General features: G+C 38.2%; 1 protein-coding gene across 1 annotated transcript in view; it reads left to right on the plus strand.

The window, feature by feature from the left end:
* The window catches only part of PCSK2 (proprotein convertase subtilisin/kexin type 2), a 256,293-nt gene that overhangs the window by 23,717 nt on the left and 213,465 nt on the right, over window positions 1-19,111 (plus strand). Inside the window, exon 2 of the mRNA XM_003810593.3 lies at window positions 9,241-9,345. Within this exon, the coding sequence (XP_003810641.1) occupies window positions 9,241-9,345 (105 nt within the window). The remainder of the gene's footprint in view (window positions 1-9,240; window positions 9,346-19,111) is intronic.

Below are 19,111 nucleotides of genomic sequence, written 5' to 3' on the forward strand. Positions count from 1 at the left end.
TTGCTTGAATCCAAGAGGCGAAGGTTGCAGTGAGCCAAGATCGCACCACTGCACTCCAGCCTGGGCAAAAGAGTGAGACTCCAAAAAATTAAAAGTAAAAAAAAAATTATCAGATCCATAATGCTTCCTGCAATAAGAAACAAAAGGTCAAATTCATACTACCTGATAGTGTTCAAAGTAGAAAGTTTTTGGAAAGCAAAATACAGCACACATAACATTTTCTTCCTCTCCCCTCACTTTTTTTATTTTATTAAATCTTAATATTATCCAGAGTATATCAGCAGGATTAAGTAGAGAAAACATTTAAGAACCATTGAGCCTGGAATTATCACACGAAATATTTATGCTAAATTTGCCATGGGGAATATGGCTTTTAGTGAACAGGAACTAAATCACAAAAGCTACAATGTTCTAAAAAATTTTTATTCACAGAAAAGACCCCTGGTTAAGTTGGCTATGCCTTGAAGATCATCCAGTATCTGCTGATCTGAGTCCAGGCCTGTCCCCCTGTGCCAGGGATGTCCCTTGAGAGCCTTTATCTGAGCTGCTCCAAGACGGTGTCATCAGTTGACAGACAGAACCAATATTATTGTACAGTTTTATGTTAACACAGCCGTGAAAGCTGAAGAAATAAAACTTTTTTCTCAGCTAGCTACTTGTTTCTGTAGTCCATTGCTGAGTAACAAACCAACCCAAAATTTGGTGGTATAAAACAGCAATTTTATTACACTCATGAATGTGGGAATTTGTAATCCAGGCAGGGCACAGTGGAAATGGCTTGTCTGTGGTCCACGATGTGTGGAGGCTCAGTTGGGAAGACTCAACAGCTAGAGGATGACTGGTATGGCTGGAGTTGGAATCATGTGAAAGCTTCTTAATATGTGTATTTAACACCATAAATGGGATGACTTGAAAGCTGCGCTCTTCCAGGATTGTCAGGCAAAGCACTACACACGCTTCTCAATGTTGCCTGGGCTTCCTCATAACATGGCAGCCTGAGAGGAGTTGGACTTCTTAAATTGTAGGTCAGGACTTTAAGAGCAAGTGTGTTCCAGGGAACAAGGCACAAGTCTAATGGCCCCTTATGACTTAGATTCAGAAGTCACATGGCATCACTTCCACCATACTCGTAATTAAAGTGATCATGTTCCCCAGATGCAAGGGCTGGAATCATGGACCTCATTTCTTGATATGGGGAGTGTTAAAAAAAAAAGCTGTGGCTTTAAACAGCCACACTCTTTAAAATTAAAACACTAGAAAAATATAATTTTTAACAGAAGTGGAAAAGAGTCTCTTAAGCTGACTGCCCTCCCCTTTCTCCAAAAAGTCTAAGAAATATTCCCCAAGTATCCCTCTGATTGAAATAACCTCTCCTTTGGGTTTCCATAGCAGCTTGTGAATAACTCTGCTACAGCACATTCTATTCTAACAATAAAAAGAGTAACTTATGCTTCAGTGCAAGATATTATTCCAAGCACTTTTCATGCATTATCTCACTTAATTCCCATAACAAAAACATTTTATAAGTAAAAAACCTGAGGCCCACAAGGGTTAACTAACTTGCCAAAGGTCATAGCGCTGTTAGGAGGAAGAGCGAGAATTTAAACCAAGGCAATCTGGCTTCAGAACTCATGTTCTTAAACCACTCCACCACAGAGTACTGTTAATAGATTGCTGTGTGCAAATCTTCCTTCCCTGTGAATTGTGAGCTATTTGTAGGCTGAGACCATATCATCATTACCTTTGTCTCTCCAGCACCAAACACAGTGCCTGGCTTATGACAAGGAACACAAAAATACACAATAGAAAAATGCACGCAAGAGAAGAAACTAAAATGTCAATAAACATATGAAAAGATACTCAAACTTTCAAAACAATTAAAAATATTCGAATAAGATGACACATTTTGCCTATAAATTGGCTGCAGTTAAAATATCATTAATAAATGTCAATCCAGTGTTACTTAGAGAATGGGAAAAAGGATATTTTTATTCTTATTTACTTTTCGGTGAATCTTGGAATATACAACCTTATAGGGAAACTTTTCTGAAGTAGCTATCAAAATGATAAGTGTTCATAATCTATGACTTAGAGATTGAATTCCTAGGATATATCCTACAGGAAAACTCTCATCTATACAAACAGTGATAATCACAAAGCTGTTCATCGTAGCATTTTTAATAGCAAATTGATTAAGATATAGTTCACATGCCATAAAATTTATCCTCTAAAAATTTGCAATTCAGTGATCTTTAGTATAGTTGCAAAGTTGTGCAATCATTACCAGTATCTAATTTTAGAATATTTTTACCACCCTTAAAATAAATCCTGGACCATTAACAATCACTCTTCATTTCTGTTCCCTCTCAGCCCCAGGCAACCACTAATCTAATTTCCAGCTCTATAGATTTGTCTATTCTGGACATTTCATATAAAGAAGTGATACAATATATGACCTTGCTGTCAGGCTTCTTTAACTTAGCATTAAGTTTTCAAGGTTCATCCGTGTTTTTACCATGTGTCTTTGCTTAATTCCTTTCCATTTAGAAATAATATTCCATTGTACATATATATCATTTTGTTTACTGTTTTATCAATTGATAGAAATGTGGGTTGTTTCTAGTTTTTGACTATCATGAATAATGTTGCTATGAACATTTGTATACAAGAATTTGTGTAAATGTATGTTTTCATTTCTCTTATATGCACCCGTACATGGAATTGCTGGGTCATATGACAAGTCTATATGTTTAACATTTTAAGTAACTGCCAAAGAGCTTTCCAAATAGGCTGTACCATTTTACTATCCCACCAACAGTGTATGAGGGTTCAAATTCCTCCCTATCCAGGTCAACACTTGCTGGTTTGGGTGCAGTTGGGCAGGGGTTGATTTTACCCATTCTAGTGTGTGTAAAGTGATATCTCATGGTTTTAACTTGCATTCTCTGATGTCTAATAATGTTGAACATCTTTCTGTATGTTTATAGGCCATTTTTACTTCTTCTTTGAAGAAATGATTCCCCGAATTTGCACATTTTTAATTGGATTTCTTGAATTTATTGTTGAATTGTAAACATTTTTAAAACATTCCTGTGTGAGATCCTTATCAGAGATATGATTTTCAAAATTTTTCTCCAATCTGTGGGTTGTCTTTTCGTTTCCTTCATTATTTCTTTTGAAGTACAAATATTCTTAATTTTAATGAAGTACAATTTATGTTCTTATACTTTTGGCGTTGTATCTAAGAAAACATTGCCTAACCTAAAGCCATGAAGATTTATTTATATGTTCTATTCTAAGAGTTGTACAATATTAGCTCTTACATTTGGGACTACTAATCATTTTGAGTTAAATTTTGCATGTGGTATGAAATAGGAATCCAAATTCATTTTTTTCATGTGAATATCTAATTGTCCAAGCACAAAACTGTGCTTGAGCAGACTATTCATTCTCATTGAATTGTTCTAGCATCCATGTTGAAAATCAATTGACCATAAGTTGATTATCATAAATTATTTCTGGATTCAGTTTTATTCCATTAAACTACTATATGTCTCTCCTATGCCAGTACCATACTACTTTGATTACTTTAGCTTTGAAGAAGTGTTGAAATTGAAAAATGTGAGTCTTCCAACTTTGTTCTTCTTTATTAAGATTATTTTGGCTATTCTTGGTCTCTTGAGTTTACTTTTGAACTTTAGGATAAGCAAAAATGACAGCTGAGATTTTGAAAGTAATTGTATAGAATTTACAGATAAGTTAGGGAGCATTGCCATTTTTAAAAATCCGTGAACATGAGATGCTTTTCCATTTATTTAGATCTTTAATTTCTTTCAGTGATGTTTTGTACTTTTCAGTGTATACATCTTGCACTTCTTTTGTTAAATTTATTCCCCAGTATTTTACTTATTTAATATTATTTTAAATTGACTTGTATTCTTAACTTTATGCTTGGATTGTTCATTGCTTGTGTATAGAAATATAATTGATTTTGCATGTTAATCTTATATTCTGCAACTTTGCTGACTCTTGTCAATTCTAATAATTTTTCTGGATTCATTATAAATTTCTATGTACAAGATATGTCTTCTGCAAATAGAGATAGTTTTTCTTCTTTCTTTCCAATCTTGATGCCTTTATTTCTTTATCTTGCCTGATGGCATTAGCTAAAATCTCCAGTACACTCTTGAATAGAAGTGGCAAGAGCAGATAACTTTGTCTTGTTCTGGTCTTAAGAAAAGCATTCAGCCTTTCACCATTAAGTATGGTGTTAGCTGTGAGTTTTTCATAGATAGATTTATCAGATTGAGAAAGTTCCCTTTCATTCCTAATTTTTTTTTTTTTTTTTTTTTTTTGAGACGGAGTTTCGCTCTGTCGTCCAGGCTGGAGTGCAATGGCGCAATCTCGGCTCACGGCAAGCTCCGCCTCCCGGGTTCATGCCATTCTCCTGCCTCAGCCTCCTGAGTAGCCGGGACTACAGGAGCTTGCCACCACGCCCAGCTAATTTTTTGCATTTTTAGTAGAGACGAGGTTTCACTATGTTAGCCAGGAAGGTCTTGATCTCCTGACCTTGATATCTGCCCGCCTCAGCCTCCCAAAGTGCTGGGATTACAGGCGTGAGCCACCGCACTCAGCCTTCATTCCTAATTTTTTAAAGCATATTTATTATAAAAGAATGTTGTATTTTGTCACATGTTTTTCTGCATTGGGATGTTCATGTGGTTTTTGTTATTTATTCTATTGATATATTTATTATAGTAATTGATTTTCAGATGTTAAAACAACTTTGCATTCCTGGAGTAAATCCTACTTGGTTATGATGAAAATCCTTTTTATATGTGACTGGATTCAGTTTGCTACTATTTTGATGAGCATTTTTTTGCCATATTTGTAAGGGATCACAGTCTGTAGTTTTCTTTTCCTGTGGTATCTCTGTCTTTTCTTCATGTCAGGGTGACACAGGCCTCAATGAATTAGTTGGGAAGTGATTCTTCCTCTTCCATTTTTTGGAAGAGTTTCTGAAGGACTGGAATTATTTATTTAAACATTAGTAGAACTAATCAGGATTAGTAGAATTCATCAGTATTTATTTTGCAGAAAGTTTTAAAATTACTAATTCAATCTCTTTACTGCTATTGAGGCTCTCTGATAAATTTTTAAATTCTGTTATTGTACTTTTTAAGCTCCAGAATTTCTGTTTGGTTCTTTCTTCTTATTATTTTTATCTCTTTATTGATATTCTTTATTTGATGATTCACCATTCTAACACTTTCCTTTAGTTCTTTAGATATGGTTTCTTTGAACATATGTCTGGGTATAGTTATATCTATATATAATATCATGTGAATATTTATAGTTATATAGTTTAGTCTTTGTCTAGTAAGTCCAACATCTGGGCTTCCTCAGAGAGTTTTTATTATTTTTTCCTCTATGTGTGGAGCATGTGTTCTTATTTCTTTTTGTGTCTAACAATTTTTCTTGAAAATTTGACATTTTAAATACTGTAATATGACAGTTTGGAAACCAGAGTTACCTCTCCCCAGGTTGTTTTTTGTTGTTTCTAGGTTTTGTTGTTTTTACTATTGCTATTTGTTTTCCTGCACCCCCACCCCTGTTTTTTTTTCTTTTTTTTTTTAATTATACTTAAAGTTCTGGGATACATGTGCAGAACATGGAGGTTTCTTACATAGGTATATACGTGCCATGGTGGTTTGCTGCACCCATCAACCCATCATCTACATTAGGTATTTCTCCTAATGTTATTCCTCCCCTAGCTCTGCAACCCCACAGGCCCCAGTGTGTGATGTTCCCCTTTCTGTTTCCATGTGTTCTCATTGTTCAACTCCCACTTATGAGTAAAAACATGCAGTGCTTGGCTTTTTGTTCCTCTGTTAGTTGACTGAGAATGATGGTTTCCTGCTTCATCCATGTCCCTGCAAAGGACATGAACTCATCATTTTTTATGGCTGCATAGCATTCCATGGTGTATATATGCCACATTTTCTTTATGCAGTCTATCATTGATGGGCATTTGAGTTGATTCCAAGTCTTTGCTACTGTGGAACTTAAATAAATTTACAAGAAAAAAAACCCATCAAGGAGTGGGCAAAGGATATGAACAGACACTTCTCAAAGGAAGATACTTATGCGGCCAACAAACATATGAAAAAAAATACACCACCACTGGTCATTAGAGAAGTGAAAATCAAAACCACAATGAGATACCATCTCACACCAGTGAGAACGGCGATCATTAAACAGCCAGGAAACAACAGATGCTGGAGAGGATGTGGAGAAATAGGAATGCTTTTACACTGTTGGTGGTTAGTGTAAATTAGTTCAACCATTGTGGAAGATGGTGTGGCAATTCCTCAAGGATCTAGAACCAGAAATACCATTTGACCCAGCAATCCCATTACTGGGTATATACCCAAAGGATTATAAATCATTCTACTCTAAAGACACATGCACACATATGTTTATTGCTATTTGTTTATTTAATGTCTTTCTGGACTAATTCTATAAAGTCTGTAATTTCTATAATGTGCCATTGAATCTGCTTGGTTAACTTAATAGTTAGCCAATGACAGGGCAGAGGTTTTCTTAAAGACCTTGAATCAATAAGGCTTTGTTTTTTGTTTTTACCCTTTGCTGAGGGGCTCTGTTGTGTATATCGGGACATATCCTCAATTCTCAAGCAGGCAGTTTGAAACTCTGCTATGGCCTTCACCTCCTGTTTTTAAAGAGACATCAAGTCAACTAAAGGTGAGCACTTAGGGCCTTCTTAGATATTTCCTGGTTGTGTGTACAGCTCTGCCCATGTGTATGGCCTTCTAAGTGTCCAGGAATATATTAGAGCTTTGTAAAGCCTTCAATGGACATCTTATTCCCTAGATTCTTTTACAAAGGTTTTTGTCCAGCCTTTTATTTGCCCCAGTTCATATTGCTACTTCAGGAAATTGCAACCTTAAAAATTTGCCACTGATTATTTTTGACAAATTCCCTGGGGAGTAGGGCTTTTCCAACTGAGCAAACCCTGGGACAGATCAAATAACAACAAATCCTATAAATGGAACTTTTCCAGATAGCTTCCAGGCAATTATTTAGGGATGGAGCTTTTTAAATAACTCTAAACCCAGTCTGCACCCTCTACTATGTATTTGGCTACTGGTTTTCACAGCTGCTGTGATTGTGAGGTTGTTCGTGTTCAAAGATGCTGCAGAGCTATGAAGAAGAGCATGGTCATAGGGCAATCTAAAACAGCACAGAGTTTGTCATTATCACTGAGATTCAACTTTTTTATTGAATAAACACCCTTCGGGTTGCTGCAATCCTCTTGTTAATTTCCTGTGTTCTGAATAAGTTGATTTGGCAATTTTTTTCAGAGTTCTATTTGCTTTTCTATAGCAGTAGATTTTTGAAGGTTCTTATTCTATCATACCTGAAGTTTCCCCACCCCAACACACAGCATTATCTTTGAATGTAAAAAAAAATGGAAGCATCTTAATATGCATCAATAATGGAAAGGCTAAATAAGTCATGGTATAGCCCATGTAATGGAATAATATGCAGCCATTCAAAAGAAGGAAGTAGTCTAGGTGATGAAGTAGTATGTACCATAAACCCCATGACACGTGTTTACCTATGTAACAAACCTTCACATGTACCCCCAAACCCAAAATAAAAATTTGAAAAAAGGAGGTAGTAAGTGAAAGTCTGTGATAGCATCTGAGTGACAAGAGAAGAACCACTTTGCATAATATGTAGTGTGTGTGTGTGTGTGTGTGTGTGTGTGTTTAAACAAGGAAGAAGATCTAAAACTCACTCATTTGACTATTAAGGAAATAATCATTTGCTCTTACAAGTAGGTAGGCCTAGAGGAAAAAAAACAAAAAGGTAACCTAACTCCAATACTGCCAAAAAAGAAAACATGAAGAATTTTTACTTTGTTATCTGTGTTTTTCGGTTTTCTAAATTTACTCTACATTTTCTTTATATTAAAAATAAAATAATAATAATAAATATTCTTTAAGAAATATTTGAGCCACACTGAGGTTCTATGTGATCTAAAAATCTCATATTGGCCCCAACTATGTTAGAAAACTTTTCTATCAAATCAACCACATCTGCTTCCCTTTTCTTCCAAACACCGGATGGCAACACACACACCAAAACTTTCAATAGCAAATACTTTGAGTAGTGGAATGCTTTTTGATTTAGGGACTCTTTTGAGAATCTGATGAAATCATGTGTCCTATTGCCAAAAAAAGTACATATTTACATTATTTGTCTATAATTTGTAAACATTCAATTGAATTAATTAATCAGGTTAAGAACTGCAAACAGCATGTCTTCATCAATGTGAAGACATGTGGAGAAAAGGGAGAGATCTGGGAACTTCAAGCCCCTATATTTATACAGAAGAGAAAAAGATGCCCAGAGAGGAAACCACTTGCCCACAATCATACTGATGGTAACAGACCTGAGCCACATCCAGGCCTCCAAACTCCCAGGTCAAGGCTCTTCCCACCAAGTTACCTTGAATCATAGAACAAATGACTGGCCTGTTTAGGTTCTCCAAGACTCTTAGAGGCCCTGTGCCAAAGACAACCTCTCATTACTGTGACTTCTCTGACTGGTTCTGACCTGATTTCAAGGATCCTTGAGATAGGAAGGTAGAGGGAAACCAGACCTGCCATCCAACTGGTATTTACTAAATTTAGATGTTCACACTGTGCTCAGCCTGATAAAAGGCACCAAGGGGTCACAGAAAAAGCCCAAGACACAGACAGACAGTTGAAGATCTGTCACAGACAGCTATGAAGACATGACTACAAAACATCGCAGCATAATTCTGGAGCAACCAGGTGGTACCTGGGGTATGCACACTAGACCAAGGAAGGCAAGGAGAATCTGATGCGGGTGTGAATGTAAAGGCAAGGCTCCATGGAAAAGGAAAGGGAATCAAAGGATGTGCAGAAAGTTAAAAAATGGGGGAAAGAATAGAAGGTATTTGGGGAGCAGGAGGAGAGTGGACACCACATGAACAAAGGCAAGGAGAAGAGAAGGAGGACATTGATAGGGAAATAGAGGACCAGGTCTGACAGGAGGTTTGCCAGTGGTTTCCTTGCATACTTCCCTACCCCATGGAGCCCCTGCAAGCAGCCCCAGCTTTGGTGTCCCTGTCCCTGGGCCAACCCCAGAAGCTAACTATGCCTATGTCTACTTGACTCTCCACAGCTTCCCTTTGCTGAAGGTCTGTACCACTTTTATCACAATGGCCTTGCAAAGGCCAAGAGAAGACGCAGCCTACACCACAAGCAGCAGCTGGAGAGAGACCCCAGGGTGAGTTTTCCCCAGAAACCTGCCTCCCAATCTCTGCTGCCATGGCTGAGCCCACCGAGGGGGTGTGGAGGGGCTGACAGAGAATTTTGAAGTAAAGGCACTTAATGTACGATGATAGGGCAAATGAATGCTTTGCAGAGTCATATCAGGGACTCTCTGCTCCTCTGTCTCTGCATAATAAATAATCACAGGCCCCTTTGTATGGCTGGAGGAAGAGGAAATTGGGATACCACCCTTTTACTGGCTATCTTCTCCTGAGTTATTATTGGGTGAGGACTTCGGGTTGCCTGGGAACATGTTTTGGCCTGTGATGGATGGGAAGACAACAAGCAGTTTAATGAGTCATTTTACGGAAGGTTTCTACTGGTGAATCCACATGCTCAGAGGAGGTTGCCATGCCCCACGTTGTGAACGGAAAGAATGAGAGAGCCAGTCAGTGAGCAGTTCACGGCAGGCAGTGGACTTCTCAGTATCCATGCATGACTGTGGCCATGAGACTATCTCAGCCTTTCTTTTTATCCTATATTTTCTAGCACTGATCTAATTTGCCTTCATGTCTCAGCTGTCTACTTGATGTTCATCACCCCCATTTTTTTAATCTTCAGTCTTTACCTTGCTCTTGGACTCCAGGTCCCATTTTCTACTCCCTGTGATGGCTCAAATTCAACTTTCCCCCAATCAAACATATCATCTTAGCAACAAAGTGGCTTCTCTCCCAGTGTTCCCACTTCTTGCCTTTCAGAATAGGACCTTTAGTAATCATATTTTCCACCATCCCCCATACCTACACACTCATCCAATTGGGTAGATTCTGATTTCTGTTACAAGAATCACTAGGAAGGAAAGTATGTAATAACTCAGACAAGTTGTTCTCTGTACATTGAAGGCAGCGTAACCTCTTTCTCAGGACTCTCAGGGACCAGCTGATGAAAAGTGTGTCAGATGTTTGAGTTAAGGACTTTCACAGGAGATTTCTTTTGAGCTGATAGAATCTGAAAACTCATTCTTGTGGGGCTTTTCATGTGAACATTTCCCTGGGTTTAATTTGGGCTTCAATTAGGAATTCAGATAAAACAGTCTCTCAGCAGATCGCCAAATGACAGGCCACAGGCAATTTTTTCTTTAACTTCTCAAGAGTTCCCACCTTCCCTAAAGAGGAATTTCTGCTCTAGGAAGCCACTTTAACTTTACTTTTGCAGTAACAATTAAGCTGCCTGTGCTGCCAGCCAAGGCCAAGTATTCTTAAAGGATCTGTCATAGAAGCCAGCACCAAGACCTAAGGGAGAAGCTCTCTACTCTATGTGATAACAACCTTGGCCTTGGCTATACCAATTCATTGCCTGGGGATACCCTTGGGCAGCCATATGGACAGGGATCTTGCCCTGAACCCAAGGTGGGCACCAGTAGACAAAGATCACCCTGGTGCACCGTGACATTGGTCTTCCCTACACTTCAACCCTATGCCATAACCTTGCCATTTATGGCCAGTTGTTTTCCTTTTAGTTATGTATTTTCTTAAAAGTCCCATTGGCTACTCTTCTTCCACGATTAAAGGCGTTGCTCCAAGATTATTCAGAAACATATAAACTGGGGGCAGAATGAAAGAGACATTTAAAAGGCTTGGGCTGGGAAAGAGAACTGAGGCACAGTAGAACTCAAAAGTCCCTGTTTGGTCAGAGAGACTATTTAGCACCACTGGCCTGAGCTTTTCCCATTCTAACACATAGGATCTCTGAAATGCTGATTCTTGAAGTGTACAGTGACACTTTTAAAATATAAAATGGGACTAATTGGGTAATAAAAAGAAGAGATCAGTCGCTGGTGATTCTAATCATTTGTCTTTCTCTTCAAAATATTATCTGTTATCACCAAAAGGGGTGCCTATTTCCCCTTCATTATCTATTATAAGGATCCAGGTAGCCAATTGCCTCTATCTGGTAGTTGTAACCATCTGCCTTGCCCATGAAGACCAACAGAAAATAGCAGAAAAACTAAAGAAGACCAAGTATCCTATATCTTTTCCCTATCTTGTCATCATGGTTAAATGCTGGGGATGTTGTCAATAATAAACTCATTCTAGGAAAATAAATAAAGCACAAAAATCTCATAATTTTTTTCAAAACGAAAAAAAAAAACTGCTAATGATGACTGCCTTTTTCCAAAATATTAGATTAAGATCTGAGTCTTTCCTGCATGATGTTCTCATGGTTGTCTAATTTTGGCATCTGCTGATAGAAAAATAGAGTGGCAACTATTCTGAACCAAAAATCATTGACTATGAACAGTGCAAAGATAGTAAACTAAAGATTCTGCCTTGTGGGTTTATAGCTGTTAAACAAAAGGGTAAATAAGTCTAGTGTAGGAATACCCCAATTTGGGGGTTCTCAAACACATTCAAACAGGTTGCAAAAAGAAAAGTAAATGAAAGAAAAAGGGAGAGACCAAGTAGCCAGAAGGAGGTCCAGGCTTTTATGTCTTACATAGATGTGGCAAGTTATGCTTTATAAACACAGAATTTAAGAGTAAGTTGTTTTATCATTCCCTGAAATGTACTGTCTCCTAGAACTGCTAACGTTAACTACGGTTGCAGCCCCAGCCCCCAGCTTCCTTCTCCTTCCTGTCCCTGCACCACTTCCCAGTCTGTCTCACTCACTGTCTACAGGCTTGTGGTAAGGAACACAAAACCCAGGGAGGGTGGTCTGAGCTGCTATTCGCTTTCAGGGCTTCATCTACTGAGGTAGCTTTTTGACCAAAGAAACCTCCAAGCTCTGCTAGCAACCCAAGAAATAAAAAAGAAAAAGGTAGAAACCCAAGGTACTTTTTGGCTTTTTTTGACTTCAGGCCAGAAATTTCAATGATGTTTGCCTCTCATGTAACAACTAATTTTTATGCTAAAAGGAAAACAGAAAAAAAAAGGACTAGAAAGAGCTAAAGTGCTACTTTCCATGTGCTTATCTTTGTTCATCAATATGCAGACAATAGCTAAGAAAACAGATTCTGATGTAGACTGTGTTAAAGATGTTCGCTTCTCTTTCCAATTCTTCCTGCTAAAAGATTAGCTGACTGCCAAGTATCATCATTTAGATGCTAAAAAGCAAAAGTTGTGTCTTGTTTATTTCAGTAATATCTTTGCACAGTGAGATGTTCAGGAAATGACTGAGCATGTCAAATGAATGAATGATTACTATTTTTTCTTCAGGGTTTTAATCCATGGAATAGTATTGCCCTTCTCATTTTATATTTTCCTCCGTATCCCAAAATTTGTCTCCATTAGGAAATAGAAGTACTATATAGTCTTCTCCCTAGCACCTCTTTTACATACATTCTTAATTGTGGGTAACAGAAACCAATGACTGTTTCATTACTTCCAAGTTTTATCACAAAGAATCCCATGAAGAACCAGTTCTTAATTTCCAAAACCCAATCTGCCTTCTTCCTAATCATATTCACAGTCGTGGTACAGGCACCAAAGCAGGACAATGTGTCTGGAAGGTTTTGATAATGAAAATAATTTGAAGAGGTAATAAATCAATTCAACACTGAAATGAAATAATGAAACTAAAAATACCTTCTCAACATCAGGGTCAAAAACAAATATTTTATGCCCAAAAGCTCTGTAAGATTTGTTCAACATTAGCTAAAACAATACCAACAAATCTTAAAGCCAAACCTATCTTCAGTCCCTGGTCAACATATCAAAACCTCATAAATTCTACAAGTACCTGAAAAGCTTCTGAAGAGTAGATTTATTTAAGATAATATTTGCTTCCCAGCTCTGTCAAACCATACTTGCACATCTGAAATAGAATATTAAAGTGAAATATATTTTAAAAACATGAAGGACTCATAATTCTATGAGTAACACACACTAGTCTTATGGAAGCAAAATAATTTAATTAAAAAATAACCTGAACTTCATTTATTGAGAGAGGTTATATTTGAGAATTAAAAACATTTATTTCCTTTACTAAGTAATTTTACTAGACCATACAATTATTCCTCATTTTTAAACATGTTTCAGTTTTACAAGTCAGAAACTTCTATCAGTCCAATAAAAACTTTCCTTGCTTCTCTCATCTCAAAGAATGGATGATATTTCCTTTGTGTTCTTTATTTAGAAGCTATATCTTTCTAGCTTCTTTCTTATCCAAATGTATCCACATGTTTAATAACCATAAAAGGCAGCCACATGTTCTGGTAGTGATCTGTTTTTGGTCTTTAAGGGTCTATTCTTGAATATATCTGTGGAGTTTTCAAGATACTGCCAATAACCCACAAAATTTAGCTTCACTGGATAATATAATCACTTCAGAAATCTCATAATACCACTGGAGCAAAAGAAAAGTTTCCTATTCTTTAAAATCAACTGGACATGATTTATATGATTTGTGTGTATTGTGGCCAAACTCTTCTTTCCTTTCAATTATAGTAGTTAATTATTTGATTATTTATTATAAATTAAAAGGGAAGAGAAGGGAAAATGCTGTTACCTTTTGGAAAGTCTATTTTCTTTTCTTTCTTTCTTTTTTTTTTTTTCCTGAGATAGAGTCTCACTCTGTTGCCCAGGCTGGAGTGCAGTGGCACGATCTCAGCTCACTGCAAGCTCTGCCTCCGGGGTTCAAGTGATTCTTGTGCCTCAGCCTCCTGAGTAGCTGGGATTATAGGTGCGTGACACCACACCTGGCTAATTTTTGTATTTTTAGTAGAGACACGGTTTCACCATGTTGGCCAGGCTGGTCTTGAACTCCTGACATCGGGTGATCCACCTGCCTTGGCCTCCCAAAATGCTGGAAAGTCTACTTTCAAATTGAAAATGTCACGGAGAAAAATCTCCTCCCCCTCTTTTGTCTTGACCACACCTTCCTCCAGTGGATAACTAATGGAATTTGAGGTGACCTCTACTTACCATCACCATGACTGCATGAGAGCCTCACAGTCTGGGGGCTGGGTAAAAATAGAAATTAGATAGTTTTAGTGCCTTTTTAAGGGATTTATACCCAAAGGATAGGCTGTTTTTTATCCTTATACTTGTTAACTCTAAGAGGATGAGGTCTGAGGTTGTGAGGTGCTGCTCTGAGAAACATATAGAAATTTTCCAATTTATCTTCCAAATGTTTTATTGAAGGAAAAAAAAAGCATATAGATTTGATTATATTTTACTTATTAAGAAACATAGTCATGGTAAGTTTATTAATATTATGAGAAACACAAAAGGGAAAATAGCATTTTGTATTTTTCTAGAACTTTTTATTCTACAGGGCATTTGTGGCTGCTATTTCTTCATATTCTCATTTCCTTGTAGCATAAATTGGACAAAGGGTGGATTCTGAGTTCCCCAAATTCTCATGGTTTGTAAGGAGACTTAACCACTCCATGGTGCTGCGCTACACTGATTTGTATTCCATAATTTTCCCTGCTCCTCTGCACAAAGAGAATTATAGAGCAGGAAGAGTCTTAAGGAAACATTGATTCAGCCCTTGACCTTGAAGCATTAAAATATAATTTTACCATTGAGGCAAAATAGACCCAGAGAGAGAGAAGGTGACTTCCCTGGGGCCACACAGCTATAACTGATAGGAAGAAAATAAAACTCGTGACTCCTCTCAATATGAAGTCTGATTTAAGTAAAAAACTAAGTGAGAATTGATACTGCTTGTGAACCTCTCGTTCTTTAAACAATTGTTTGCACTAATTAGTCACGAATTTTCTCAATTAAAAATAATGTGGTGAAAAGAAGTAAAGTTACCTCCTGAGTTTATGTCACTTATGTGAATTCAGTGAGCTCAGCTATAAATGGAAAAGTGAAAAAGAAGAGGGAAATAAAAAGTGTGGCACTTGAGCTCACTGTTCTGCTCAATTTGCTTATGCCCTGGAGTGGCCTTGAACTGAAGGCAGCTGAGTATGCAGTTGGCCTCGGTTCCCTGGTGACCCTCACAGTGGAAGCATTTCACCTTTCTGGGGGTGAGCCTGTAGCATTTAAAGACAATACTTTTGATACAAAATATTTCCTAAACGCAAGCTGACTTCTTCATTTGCTGTGAGAACAATGGGACACGACCAGGTTCCATTGTGAAAGGGAAATTCCACCCTTGTGATGTATTGAGACACAGTATCAGTTTCTAACCATTAAGGAGTTTTCAAAGTTAATTTTAACCATGCATAAGTTCCACTTTGCACACTTTAGAATTCACTCCCTAAGGCGTGATTCTTCTAGGAAAAATTAAACAAAGATGGGGTCTTCATTTTGGATTTCCCAGAAACGGACTCTGAGATGCAGAGTTGTATGCCAGAGACTTCTTGGAGAGCAAGGAAGAGAACACTGGGCAAAGGGAGAAGCTGAGCAAATGGGCTTTCAACAGGGGCCTCAGTCAATTTTACAGGAAACTCAGAAACAGGGGTGGCCCTTCAGAGTTACCCCAGTGTGAGGCAAAGGAACCGGACCTTTATGCCCCCATAATGACCAGTTATTGGCATGGGTACTCCCTCAAAGGAAACATAGTCTTAGGTAAATCACGTCCTGCTACCAAAGGCAATTCTCAGTGAAAGAAACTCTGAGCCACATTTAGAAGCTGGAGGAAATATGTGAGGACCCTAAAGAGGAAATCTGGGGAGTGCGCCACAGTTTTCATTACACCTGCCATGCCCACTTCACTCAATTTGTCTGTAAATTCACATTTGATTCAAGAGGCATTTTCTGGGATCTTTGACCTTTCTGGAAGAGTGGACATGGCTTCCCAGATCAGGAGCTCTCCCTGCCCAATCCAGCTCCCCACCCACCCCTGCTGCCCTTTTCCAGAGATTGCACTGAACTAAGAGGGGAAAACATGAATCTGTAGGCACATGAGCTGGACCATATTTTGAACCCAAATAGTGAAGCCAAGAGACCCAAGTGAAGCAGTTTCTGACCTAGCCTCCCATCTGTGGCCAAATTCATTTTCTAGATAACATGCCAAGAGGTCAGCGAGTGTAAACCATTCATGAGTGATGCAAGTTGAGAGTTACTTGACAGCATCAGGAAAAGGAGAAACGCAATGGGGGAGGTATGCATAAGAAGCAGGGCAGAGGTATCTTCATGGATGCCCCAACCTGTGGGAAAAATTCATCTGTTCTAATCCTCTGCTTTCAGAATGTGGCAGGGAGGACTTTCAGCATCTCCTCTGGGCATTAAAGACATGCCTGGCTTCCCAACTCAAAGAGCTGCTGCTGGTGCTATAATTAACTATTTGTGGGGAACAGGGGAGAATTATTTACCACAGCTACAGAAAGGCACAGGGAAAGCTGCTAATGGGTAAGCCTGGTTTTTTTCTAGATGCTGTTTTTTTCTAGATGTTCATTTTTAAATGATGGGTACTGTTCGTGCTGTCATGCTTCCTAAAGGAAAAGCGGGAACTCTCTGGGAGGCATCATGCTAACAAAGCCAGAGATCTCTTGGGAGTTTTAACTTTCTTTGGGAGAATTCTTACAAGCCCTGGTATAGAGAAAAGTTAACACGGAGAAAATTGGTGGCTCTGTATCGTCTTTACAATTTACAAGGTGAAGAGTCTCTAATGGTGGGCTAGCAAACCTTTAGGACTTCCTGGGAAAATCTTAGATGTTTGAAGGGCAAAATTCTCCTGATCTGCCTCACCTGATTCCATCCCCAACCTTCCCCAAGATGCAAAAGGAAATGCATTTATATATCCAATGCATATATATATATATAATGCATTTATATAGCCTCTATTATATCTTCTAAAAATGATTATATGTGTATGCTTATTAAATTCACAATGTAACTCTCTTATCTAGTTGTTGGCTAGCAAACGAGCATTCATTCAGCAAATAGTTATCAAGCCCAAACTACATACAGGACACTCTTCTGCATACTGAAATATAACAGTGAACAAGACAAAATCCTCCTCCCAGGGGGCTTGTATACTAGTGGCGATGAAGGAGAGAAACAAAAAACAGATGACCAAGCAATTGTATGACTGGTGGTCAAAATGCTGTGAGAATGAGTAGAGCAGAGTAGGGGAAGAGGGAGTGCCATAGAGGGGTGTTTCTATTTTATAAAAAGCATCCAGGTTTGGCTAGTCTGGGAAAGTGGCATTTAAATATAGACCTGAAGGAGATGAGGAAGGTATTCATGTGGATATCTGGAGAAAGGGCACTCCAGACAGAGGAACCACCAAGGAAAAAGGCCTGGAATCCAAGACACACCTGGTGTGTTCCAGGAACAGCAAGAATGCGAGTAAAGCTGCAAAGGAATGAGTCAAGGACAGTGGGGAAGGAAATGAGGTTAGAGAGGAAAAATAAAGCAAGAGCATGGGCGACATGATAAGCCGGGGAAAGAACTTTGAATTGACTCTGAATGAGATGTGGCTTCTCTGCCTATGGGCAAATAATAGACAATGGGGTAGAGGTGTGGATGAGGGACAACTGGACTAGAGAGATCCATGCAAGGCGATTGCAATATTTCAGAAGAGAAAAGCCAGTGGCACGGGCCAGGGTAGAAGTGGTGGAGGCAGTGAGAAACAAATCAGATCTGGGAGTATGTTGTGAAGGTAGTCTTCAAATTCGTTGATGCATTTGCTGATGGATTAGATGAGGAATGGGAGAGGAAGCGAGAAGGCAAAGGTGACTCCTAAGTTGTTGGCCTGCATTACTATAGAATGAAATGGCACTTACGCATATGGACAAGATGGTGAGAGGAGCAGATTGATGGGGAGTGGTTAGGGAATTAAGAGTTTAGTTTTAAGCACGTTAACATTTGAGATTTGTATTAAGTAACCAAGTGGAGATGATGTGAAGTGAACAGATGGACTTAAGGATCTAGGAGAGAGGTCAGAGTTGGAGATATAAATTGAGAGGCATCCATCTATTGTTAGTGTTCAATGCCAGGAGACTAGTTGAGCTTACCTATGAAATGAGTGTAGATATAGAAGAGAAGATTTGTGGGACTGAGCCCTAGGGTACTCTAAGATTTAGAAGTCAAGGAGATAACTGGGGACCAGCAAAGGAGACAGAAAAGCAGCAAGTAATCTAGAAACAGGATCAGAGGTCAAGAGAAGACCAACTTTAGCCATTGTGTTCTAGCTTGTCTACATTTTACCATAGTAACTTGGCCATCCCTATAATTATTTCTTATTAGAGGTATCAATGTTTCTTCACTTTTCCCCTCTCTGATCTATTTTTCAAACGCTTTCTCAACGGCTATTGAAATACATGGTTCACACATGAACTTATGAAATTAAAGGATACTGATGTGTCTGGGCTGGGTAGTGTGCTTTAAAGCAGCAGGAGGTCACATTTGACTCAGAATGTTGAGAATCTAGCTCTTAAACCTGCAATCCCAACTAGGCACTAACTCAGAGCCAAGACCGCGTTCTGCAAGCTGCCAGGTGAAGTTACCAGGAAACAGCCTCTGTTTGACATGTCAAGGGAAGAACCTGAATTGGGCACCTCTTTTTAATTTTGAGAAACTGTAAAAGCCATGAGAAAGATCACGTTTGACTGTAAACCAAAAAGAAAAAACCTTACCCTCCAATTAAGGAAAATAAAATTCTAAGTTATTGTTGATTTAATTCTGATCATATTTTCATAGATTTCAGAAAGATATAGTTTTTAAAAGAATTTCCTGTTAAGATTCAAAATTTTTTCTAGGATATAATTTCTCACTCCTCAAACCTCTGCTTCAAAATAAATTTTACTCAATATTTAGCATAAGGAGACTATAAAGTTCCTTAATGGTGACATAAATGAACAGTTATAATCGTATGTCTATCTA

Source organism: Pan paniscus, chromosome 21 (assembly GCF_029289425.2).
Source record: "Pan paniscus chromosome 21, NHGRI_mPanPan1-v2.0_pri, whole genome shotgun sequence".
Classification (NCBI taxonomy): Eukaryota; Metazoa; Chordata; class Mammalia; order Primates; family Hominidae; genus Pan; species Pan paniscus.